General features: G+C 32.5%; 1 protein-coding gene across 4 annotated transcripts in view; it reads right to left on the reverse strand.

The window, feature by feature from the left end:
* sv (shaven) overlaps nucleotides 1-11,767 on the reverse strand; it is a 187,257-nt gene that overhangs the window by 12,932 nt on the left and 162,558 nt on the right. For all 4 annotated transcript variants that reach the window (XM_014421119.3, XM_014421117.3, XM_014421120.2 and 1 more), the window contains one exon: nucleotides 8,540-8,748. In XM_014421119.3, coding sequence (XP_014276605.1) covers nucleotides 8,540-8,748 — 209 coding nt within the window. The remainder of the gene's footprint in view (nucleotides 1-8,539; nucleotides 8,749-11,767) is intronic.

The raw sequence follows: 11,767 nt of genomic DNA on the forward strand, positions 1-11,767 counted from the left end.
TTTAGAAAATTTTTGACTAAAGTCTATGATTTTAACAATGATTTAAAAACTAGAGGACCATCACTGAAAAACAATCAATTCTGATTCATTTCTGGATTCAACAATGCAAACCCCATTATTTTCTGAGCAGTGAATGTGATTTCAATTTTAATTTAAAATCAGTGCATAGAATTAAGAGACAATTTTGTATTATTATAAAACAGTATTAATAAAATATTCGTATTAATTACCAAGCTGTTTTTTATTATGTATTTTCAGAAGACTATGGAATGTCATACTTTTATTATGAGTGTGTTTTAGTTTTATATTTTAAAATTATATGAAAAATAAATTTTCATTAATTAGTCAAGTCTTGTTTTTTTTATCAACAACCTTTTTTTTCTTCAATACCACTCTATACCTATCAAATTGCAATTTCGTCCTGATATGTACGAAAACACTTTGGAGCTGATGGATGCAGGAATTTTCAAGCATTAGTTCATAATTTCAAGTCAGGTATCAAAACAATTCAGACCAAACAAAATAAGTCAAGCTCTTGGACAACAAAAATTCTTCATTCAGTCAATGTTATAAATAAATTTCATATAAAATGCCATTCGAATTTGATTCTTTTGACGCCGTTGATTGTTGATTTAAATTTAACGCTATTTATTTAATATTCATTTAAACAAAAAGTAGAAATTATAAGTTGATTTTTAACTGCTGAGCAATTTTTGTGTATTTTTTACGCGACTTTTATGAATTTTTATTCTTTTTAGTTTTAGTTTCTCTATAGCTTCTAATTAGTTATTGAATACTGTTATATTCAATGTGTGTTCTGTTACTTTCTTATATTAAAACTTTTGTTCTGTAGCTGTAATAAATAAATAGCCTATGCGAAGTTCGAAAAAAATGAGATTTGTTGAGTTATGGCATATTACTGGAATGACTCATAAAACTTCGTGATTATTTTTATGAAAATTTACTAAAGTAATAAAAGACTTCATTTTACAAACAATTTATGTTTAATATAGTTTATAAGAATTTTTTTTTTTCATTTAAAGAATATATCGTTGCTGTGTTATAATACTAGCACATTAAACAAAACAAATTTTTTATATATATGAAAAGTATTTTAAGAGGAGGTATATTTGTTTAATAATTATTGGCAAAATTATTCCACTATATTTTCAAGTAGTTTACTAACAAGATATTGTGGTGTGTTTGGCATCAAGAATAACTGAAAAAATATAATTACATAACATGTATTCCAAATTTTTTTTTTTTAATATTTTGCAATTCCAGTATTCCATTGATTATAGTGTTGACGAAGGTTACTTTAGCAGCCCTGTTAGAACAGTCTTCAAGACGATTCTAATGGATATAGTAATCTTGGTGTATATACTGTCTTTGGAATTGGTCCAATACAAAATAAAAATAAAATTTTAATATTTTGCCAGATGTGCCACTATTAAAGAAAAGCAGCAATTTTTTTTTTTTTTTAAGGCACTTTTAGCAAAGAGAAGTACTTGCTGACGAATAGTCCATGTAAAAATGTGTTAACAAGTGAAACATAAAGGGTTATGGTACCCTCCCGCTTCATTTGGCCATAAAAATGGAAATGTTGGCTAATATAGCGGAGAGGGAATGGTCCACATCTGTTGGCCCGCTCTGCTCGGTTCAAAAGAATGCATAATTAATAGAAATGTCCTCATTGGGAGCCCTTTATGATCTCAATTGACATGGTCATTGTAGAGTCCATTTGCGGCCGCCAACCGTGTCCAACATTTCGGTTATTGTTTCCAAACGCTTGTTTGCAATTTCATGAACCGAGGCAATGGCAAGCTGCTCTGGCAGCCAGCCCGGTCCAGCATTCTCGCTCGTGGTTCTTGTTCCGCTCAATGGACTCCCGACGATTTCCATCAAGTAATTGCAGTCGGGATGGTAGATAAACCATTTCATTCAAACACTATTCCCTTCATTATCTTTTCCATTTCATTAGTACCCAGTTACTGCATCATTCGTTATACTTACACTCTAAAAATTGCTTATCGGATACACGATTACTTGTACTTTTAATGTTGATTCGGTGTTTTAATATGTTTATGGGGAAATGGGTTGATAATGTTAGCGGTTAATATGTGGTACCAATTTCCTGCTATGATTTCCTTTGTACGAATTAGTGTATAGTGGGCATGTCGAATGTCGAAAATTTCACAATAAATAATAAAAAAAATTTTAACCTTTTCAATACATGACTTTTCTATTTTTAATCTGTACAATACATGATAAATATGATTGTTGTTACCAAAAAAGCTATTTAGAATTACTGTATATTTTGGTCTTTTAAATTGAAATACCTAAATAAGGGGGCAGAAAATTTTTATACTATTTATTCATGTTGGTGCCATCTTATTCTGTCCTGTTTAAATTATCTTACATACATATTTAATTTTTAAAAAAATTAAAGAATAGGATTTTGCGTTATAACACCACTTGAGTGTCCCTTTCAAATGGTTTTAACAAAGACCTCTAATGTTTATCTAGTTTACTATGCTACAATTTAGAACTATTCAACTCAAAACTTTTTTAGAAGTGGCTTCCTATCCAATAAAAAATATAATTTGCTTTAAAAAATACAAAATATAAATTTCCTATTCTCTACACTTCATTCTTTGAAAAATCAGGTGCCAATTCTCGACCAATTTCTAAAGAAACCACGTCTTTGATTAAACGAAATTTAACTATATTAATTAACGTAAATAATATTTTCCTCCTTTCGGACGTGCTTGAAAAAAAATCAAAATATAAATTTTCTGATTGCCGAAAGAAGAATTGGTGGTCTAGAATGGTATGAATATAGCAGAAAAACTATTTGCATCCGACGTTTCGTCCCACTTTGCAAGGATTCGTCAGGGGTGTCTAGAAAGTAAAATCACTTGCAATGTGGAGCGAAACTTGGATTACAAATAAATATTTTTTTGCTATTTTTTTCCCTGTCTTGACCGCTACTAGGACCATCTTCCAGTAATTATCATATTCGTCCAACTAATAACCTTTGCTATGTAACTAATTACTATTGTTACATATTTATATTGGTATACAATATATTATAGATCAGGAGGACCTCATAAGTTACCATAGGTTTTAATGTAAGCTGTACACTTTAAAATGGCTCAGAGTAGCGTATAATGGGATAATGATTGTAAAAGGATAAGATTTGAGGGGGAGGGGGAGGGGTGAGAGGGGGTTAGGAAAGGACAAAGGGATAAGTTTGCTTTGTGGGGGCTAACTGGCGAAGGGAACTTACCCCGCGCCAGCGTAGAGGCTACAATACGCTATAGAGCACAATAGGGGGCCCCTTCAGCTATAACTGGCTTTTAATACCCTACAGTAGGGGGCTGCCATATGTTGCGAAACAATGTAATTGTCCACTCGCTCCTTACAATAGTCTTCTTACAGCTTTGTTCCCAACATGGCCGCTGAGGACCGGCAAAATGGCGGCTGTCTCTGATTGATCGTCACTTCCAGCGATTTTAGACAAATCCTCCAAAGCCCCTAATTCTTCCTTTATACTTTCCTTTCGGGGAGTGTTCCCCATCGGATTATCGCCACTTCCATCAAGTGGTGGCTGATGATATATGGATATACCGTATTTCGAAAGTATTGGACCAGCTTAATCTTTTCAGAAAATACGATAAATTTTAAAATAAATTAAACAAAGTAAGAACAGTTTTTTAAATTAAATTTTAGCATGAAATAAATATAAAACTTTTATCTTATCATTCGTATTCTTAGCCACCAAAAGATATACATTAAAACTCCTGTTAACGTTTGTCTTTGAATAACGAAAACCCCTTGCAACGGACAATTTTATTAAGTTTCCGGCGAGCAAATACAACACAATAACTCTATTACAGAACTTCGATGCGAACACATTTTTATTTCTCATAAGTACTTTTCACTCGTCTATAACGGACATATTGTTGTAGTTATAACACAAGTTATAAAATATGAATGTACAAACTCACGATTTCCTAACTTAATTACTTTATTTTGGGAAAAAAGTTACACAGTGCTATTTTAAGGATTTATAAAAATTATATTAAACAAAAATTATGCCGTACGTATTTCATATACATATGAAATACCGTATGTAGTTATTTAATTACTGATTAATTGTTATTTCAAATTGTAGTCCTTAAAATTAAGTTATTTAGAAAATTTATTCCGTATAAAAAAAAGACCAAGAAAGTGGCTTTGTTAGTTTGTTTTTTGTTTGAACCCGCAAAACACCACTGGTCATAAACGCCATTAATTTCTGATTCAATTTTGCTTACTTTTGTTTTTGTTTTGTTTTTCCCCACTTCCGATGTAAAATTTGTGATGATAGTAGACTTTTTGATTTAAAAAAAAAACTCAAATACTTATGTTATTGTTTTAACGTGGTCTCTAAGGGTTTATGAAATATTCGGGTTTAATCCTAAACTATTAACACTCTAAGGTGTGATGTAAAATATGGGCATTCCTGGAATATATGGATGATTGTTAAGTTGTTGTTTCAATATTGGCATTTCAGAGGGGTTTGGTTTGGAATAAGATAGGAGTGAGTGAGCCTCGTGTGACCTATTCTCAGCCTAGTCAGTACGAAGAGATCGTGCATTCATGGCTGGAGACAACCCACGATACCTTTGTCGTTCGTTATGAATATTTTATTTTAAATTTCCCCAAGTACTAATTAGGAAATTTTTACACTTATTTTATCTGAAACAATAAAAAATGTATGTATATATCCAACAAAGTGAAGGTGGAGATGAATGAGAAGAATGATTTATTGGTCACTTAATAAACTACAAGTGTGGGGTGTCTTTTAAGCATAGGGTCAACCATACTCCTAAGGTTTTGTAATGAAAGGAAGTGTAAGAGGCCTGGAGAAGTGAGTTATAATAGAAGATATTTTTATCGATACTTTATCATGAATATTTCGCACAATGGTAGATAAGTTGTTGAATTGATATATCAAGTAATTGATAATAAGTAATTCTTAATTGTCGAATGAGAAGTGTTACTTAACAGGGTTCAAGACTGTTGTATAACATCGAAACTCTTTCCATTTTGAATATTAGCTATTTACTGCTAATGAAGTCCGTGATGTGTTTGAGGTAATGTTAATAGTGAGGGAAGGTTTGACCGCAGCAGTGAGGTTTGAGGTAGTAGCAAGCTGATTTGCATTACAGAGGACGGACCAGACCGAAACATCAATAGCTCTGTTCAATCAGCAAGGGCTCTATCTATATCAATTATCTGTAACTAACCACCCGCAACAAGCATTACTATTCCAAACTCCCTTATTGTCCTGTCATCTACTTTCAGTTTTCATTTAAGCTTTAACCTTAAATTAAGTCATCTCTTTAGTTGCAGGAAAATGTCACCTCTTCTTATTATCAACCTTCAATGTGGACATAAACTAATTCTAAGCTTGGTCTCCCATAATTCGGTAGTTGGGTGCAGAGGTACCTAAGAGCAATAAATAACTTAATTTTAATTCAATTTGAACCAATGTCACATTTATTCTTAACGTTTGTAAATTTACACAGTATATTTATCAATCTAATAAGATATTATAAAATAGAAATGTGTACTACTACCAATTTTTTTTAAAAATATTTATTTATTGCTATTTACAACTGTACGTTATAATACATTTAGTAAATCTGATCTAAGTTAAATTGGAGTGTTACAGGCGTGTAGAGAAACTACCCAGTGGTAGCACTCTAATGACATTTTACATTAGCTGGTCTCGTGGCCACCTTCTTTTCAGGCGCCTCGTTTGAGTGGTTAGAGAGTTTATAATGGAAGGAGTGATATCTGGTTCGGGCTAGTTCGGTTTCATAGGGAACATTAAGGTCTTAATGTATGATTTTATTTGTGACAAAGTAAGGAGCATTGAGGATTTTACGAAGGATTTTGGATTGTAAAGATTGAATACGAGAGGAATTCGAAGGTTTAGTGGGGCCCCAAAGCTAAACTCCATATGTCCAAATTGCCTTATTACAGTCATGTAGATCAGTCTTTTGTAATGAGTTGGAAGTTTAGAGTGTTTGTATAGTAAGTGCTGTAATAGTCGAAATCGACGTGCAGTTTTCTGTCTTTTCAGTCTTGTGTGAGGATTCCGGTTTAATCGTTTGTCCAAATGTAGTCCAAGGTAGCGGATCTGTTCGACAGGGGTAAGAATAAGATTATTAAATGAAACTGTAGGGCAGTCAGTAGGTTTACGATGAAGTGTAAAGGAGATTTGATGGGATTTGTTGGAATTTATCTTAATCCTCCTATTACGACACCATTCTTCGAGGGCTGTGATATGGGATTGGCTACCAAAAATAGAACAATATTGATAAAAAAAAATGTTATTGTGAAAACGAAACTTAGGCTTAACGCTGTCTATGTAGGAATTCAATAGAATTCTGTTACTATCTTATGAAAAGTCAACAGTCCTCTAATTATTTTAAGAATGATCAATTCAATGTCGAAAATCAACTTTTTAAACAAATATTATGAAGAAATCCTAACGATTTTCCAGAAAAAATCTAGAATTCATATTGTACGTCGTGCTGTACATTCGACCGTAATCAAACCTACTTATTTAATATGAACTTCTAATTTGAAATTTTTAAATGCATACAAAGTGAGCTTTTGGTGTACACACACTTTTCTTGCATTTCAAATAAATATCTTCTTTTTATATTTGTAAGCAATTGTTTCCCTCTTTCTTATTTCTTGTTTTGTTAAATTAGACGATAATTTAAATACGCCTACCAAATATATTATTTATTTGGTTGACATGAACAGGTCAGTTGTCACTTTTTACGTAGGTCTCGGACCGCATATCATCGTTGTACAGAAAGCGTGGGGTATCCGCAAATTTTACGATCTTGGTCTTCAGTTCATATGCTCGGTTGTAAAATGTGATATCAGACATTTTTCGTGAACTGGATTTGTCATGAATCATGAAGCATTACTATGGATACAGCTGTAGGTGATTTTACAAACATAAATTAGTGTAGAAATGAACAGTAATTAAATAGTTATACAATAGGAAGTTAAGACAAAATATTATTGAACAGACATCAGCATTCAATGCTACTCACCCTTCCCAATGTATGGCAAAGATGTTATATGGGTCGTCCATAACTCAGGTGGCTAGCCGTAGGTCGTGAGCGGCGCCAGTTCGAATCCGGCCTGAGGTGTGGCGGCCCCACAAAATGAAAAACCTGACCCCCACCATGGTTAGGCACTATAGGACTTCAATGGGAGTCTTTGGCCGACGGAAAAAAAAGAAAAAACATATTATAACTCAGCATTACAATACCGTTTGCTTCCTATTATGTTTCCTCTCTAATACATACCCACTACAAAATCATGGTCTTTTGTATTGTAACTACTAGTCGATCCGGTCATAACTATCAGTAGAATAAGTCTCCTTACATAGCATGTATAAATTAATAAAAGTATTTCTTTTTTTTAGATTAATATTTCTACATTTATTAAATGACATGGTGATCAATTACTATGATTTGCTGAGAGAGGTTTTGAAACTAGCGACCTGAGGATGATTTGGTGATGATATTGGAAGGTTGATGGTTATAGCAACCAATCGAATTACATCTCGCTAAATAATTTTGTTATGTCGACCTCTATAAAGACCATCAATAAGACACTGGTACAAGTGATGGTACGACACTGACCGGAAGCGGGCAGAGAGGTGGAGGGAGACCGGTCGCTAGGACAACCACCATTAAACCAGCCCTTCCAACCCCCCTTCAGAGCCACCCCCCAGGCCACGGCTGCTTTAATGCCACGATTTACATTGTCGCCATTTTTGTTCGCAACCGCCACCGAGCAGAAAATCCCACTTTATCTAAAGAAGGCGGTTGGAAAAGTGTATTTCGGAGGTTATCCATTCCTGGAATTATGTGTACATAATTCATTGAAGGGCAAGACTAGAACAGAGCAATTAAATAAAGCGTAAGCTGAACAAAGAACACTAGAAATTTAATTTTTAATTTATAAGCATTTAAAAAAAATAGTTAATTTCCAAACCAGGGTTAAGATAGACCATAAAATCAAGGAAACATGGCATATCATTACAGGCATAAGTTCATTATTAGCACCAACGAATCATCATACGTTATGGAATCAATTTTCTACAAGCACTCACTGGATTACAATAGCCAAAGAATGCTTAAACCAATTTGTTTTTCAAGACAACCACGAGAAGCTCTCGGTCATTTAACACCGTAACTGCTGACTAGCAGATTTGTAATCTTGCCTAGGACGTGCACATGTTATCTCTTTGTAAAAAAAACGAGATAACTCGTTAATTACGAGTTATTTGGTAGTTGGCAATGGGCTTGTTAAGGAGGGTATCTAATACAATCAGTTATAGGTTCAAGCAACTTATAAAGCAATATTTAACTAATCAGGTTCTGGAGGAATACGTTTCGGTATACATCGGTGAAATAGCCTATGCTAATTGTGTCTTGTATCGTATGGTACTTACCCGCAGAGAGGTCTAGGTCCCGCTTCCTCTTGGCCTGGTGGTCGGGGTGGTGGTGTGGCAGGCCGAGGATCCCATTGATGCTATACCTGTCGTGCTGCGTCGCCGGTGCGTGCGCGATCACGGAAACAGTTCCTCCGCTGGGCGGGCTACAGCTGTTACTGCTCTGCACTGCGTTCTTCGCCTTCTCCGCCGCCTTGTTCCGGACGATCCTGAAACAAAGGCGAATCAGACATTCAGGTCATGAGCTGAGTATTTGCTTAGTAATATTTTAGGAAGAATGATGCTTCAAGGAATTAAACTTTGGAATTAATAGGACCCAAAGCTATTTTTGGAGGTTACATAAAAAAAATGAAACCTGTTCAAAGGGCACTTCAGAAATTTCTGACAATCGAATCTTCAACTCGAATAATTTAAACCCAATCGAAAAGTTAGGTCTAACAATAGATAATGTTCTTGATTTTAGGTTTTACTTTAGGGCATCATACACCATACATACCTGTATGGTAATTAGTTCTGGGGATATTAGTTATTATTTATTTATTTTTAACTTATTTATTTGTTTTTAAGTTATTTATTTATTGTTAAAGTGTTTATTAGTTTTTAACTTTAATACTGCTATCTTATTTGAATTTATTTCAACATTTTTATTTATTTATAAGTTCTTTTTCTTATAATTCAATTTTTTTATGTGCCCGTACTGCATGTTGTAACGTTTGGTTAGTATATAAATTGATATAAAAATTGTAGTATAACTTGAATATTTGTGATACATAAATAAAATAAGGAGGTGTGAGATTAGGGAGAGTGGAATGGAGAGGATAAAGTAGAAATGGTTAAGAAAAAAAATTCAAAGAAGAAAAAAATATATACAAAAGAATACTGAATTATGATGTTTGTTTCAATGGAAGAGAAAAAAAACAAGGAAAAAATATTATATCTTTGTTAATTACTTTATGTTAGTATTTTATTATATGGAATAAAAGATATTTATTAATATGCATGTACGAATTCTTTTTTACAATAATTATTTCATATATATTCGGATTTCTTCGTTGATACTGGTTATATTTATCAATTATGATCCATTTACACTGTTTATTAATTGATTTTACTACTCCTACGTTTCGGCCAACCCGGCATTCAATTTTCAATTTGACAACCTTATAATCTAAAATAGAGCAAGCTATTATGCCCAGGTCTAATATTATATAATTAACTAACCTATATTTGTCATCTATTTCATCCAATATTAATCGTTTTTATTAGAAATATGATTTACTGCTTTCAGATTATTATATCAATATTTATTTAATCTACGAATGATATTATATTGATAAGATACAATTGTGCTGATAAGATGTTAAATTTTCAATTAAAACAATCAATATTAAAGAAACAGATGAAAAATATAGGTTAATTAACTATAATATTAGACTTTGGCAAAATAGCTTGCAAATATTTTATTCTTAATATACAATATAATATATTGACATTATTCTTGATAATGGCCAGACTGGCCGAAACGTTAGGGATGTAAAATAAATAAAAAAAGAGTGTTGAGGCTAAATTATTGTAATTAGTAATTATTTAATTTCTTAAGATTATAATAGAATTAATAAATCATACAAATTATATATAATGGCATACAATTGTGGATTGTCAACTATCTGGATGATTAACTTCCGAATCGATGACTCAATTTAGGAATAAATGACGAAAGAGGGCAGAGAGAGAAGAAGCAGGACACTGAGAGCGGTCACAAATGGTGATGTGACTCGTCAACCCTGAAATAGGACCTCAGTCGTCCCCTCGTACATAGCCATATGTTACCGTAATTTTTCTCAAGCTTCAATTGCGCAACAATCTCAATGAGAAAAATGGAGCCAATTTGGCAGTAGCTCGTTTTAAATTATTTCTTCTAGCTTAGCTGAGGATTAAGTCAAAAAACAATTGAAACTCAAGGCAGTTTGAAGTACCAATACATAATCACTTAACTTTTAATTTCCCGTTTATAAAATTGTGAAAATCGGAAAAGAATTTATATGGTAGTGATAGTGTGGATTAATTGAAAATTTCTAAAAAATAATGAATTTAAAAAAAAAAAATATGGTGTGTTTGACTTGTAATGACCTGGGCAGAATAACCTGCAAAACAAGTTTTTAATTTTGATGTGAGGTGAGAATTTATATTTGAAGGTTGTCCGAAATGGTCGAAACGTTGGACTACTAATGTAATAAAAAGTATTGAGACTATACAACGTTACAATTTGATTTATTTAATAAATAATTACCAGTCTCAAGAAATTGAAAAAAATATATTTAAAATATAAAGTTTAGTTCAAACGTGGGTTATTTTCATATGGTTATTTTTATAAGAAATATATAGGTTCTAAACTATTTTTTATTTTTAAAGTCACTTATTATGTTTTCGGGACATAGGCTCATGAAGATAATAAATTGCCAGACCCAACTTTTAATGCAGCATTACGTACATGCGTTGCCTTAAAAATTCGATTTTCCGCCACTGTTTAAAAATTATTGATAATTTAAAATGCAATTTAATTTTTTTATCAACCACAATGTATAAGTTGTTGTAGTATTTGTTCTTAAATATGAAACAGCTAATATAAAGCACAGTATGGCTGATAATTTGATTTCAATATTATACTTTCGTGTACTCTTGTGGGGCTAGGAAAATTTATCATGAAAGAATAACATGACTTACTTTTTGTTAATCAATAGCTCGCTGAGTACACATCGCACTGAAATACAGAATAGGGCTTATCTACCTACGTAAAAAACAACAATAATTATTTAAAGGGGAATTAAGATAACATGAATAATTAATAACTTTTGATCCATATAAAATATGTCTCCTACAATCGCTTCAAAGTTCATGGTACACGCAATTCCACCCCAGACATTACCAGCGATCGACAAATCCAACAAAATATGACCAAGAAAATTTCAAAACAAAATTCAGAGAAACTTGATTGATTTCCATAATTCTGAGATGTTGTGGTACCCTTGAAGCTCTAGATGTGATCGCCACCACTTCTCACTCTTATTCCTTCAGCATAATTAGAAGTAAAGGAAAAATAACAAGTTAGTAAGTTTTGAACAATCAGTATCATTCCTTGATATAATGCTTTTGTCTAAATACAATTGTTTACATTTTATTATGATTAATTATCGTTTTCAGTTGAGTGTTTGCGGCTTTAGCGCACTT

This window comes from Halyomorpha halys, unplaced genomic scaffold (assembly GCF_000696795.3).
Source record: "Halyomorpha halys isolate HHAL.00 unplaced genomic scaffold, Hhal_1.1 Scaffold304.1, whole genome shotgun sequence".
Classification (NCBI taxonomy): Eukaryota; Metazoa; Arthropoda; class Insecta; order Hemiptera; family Pentatomidae; genus Halyomorpha; species Halyomorpha halys.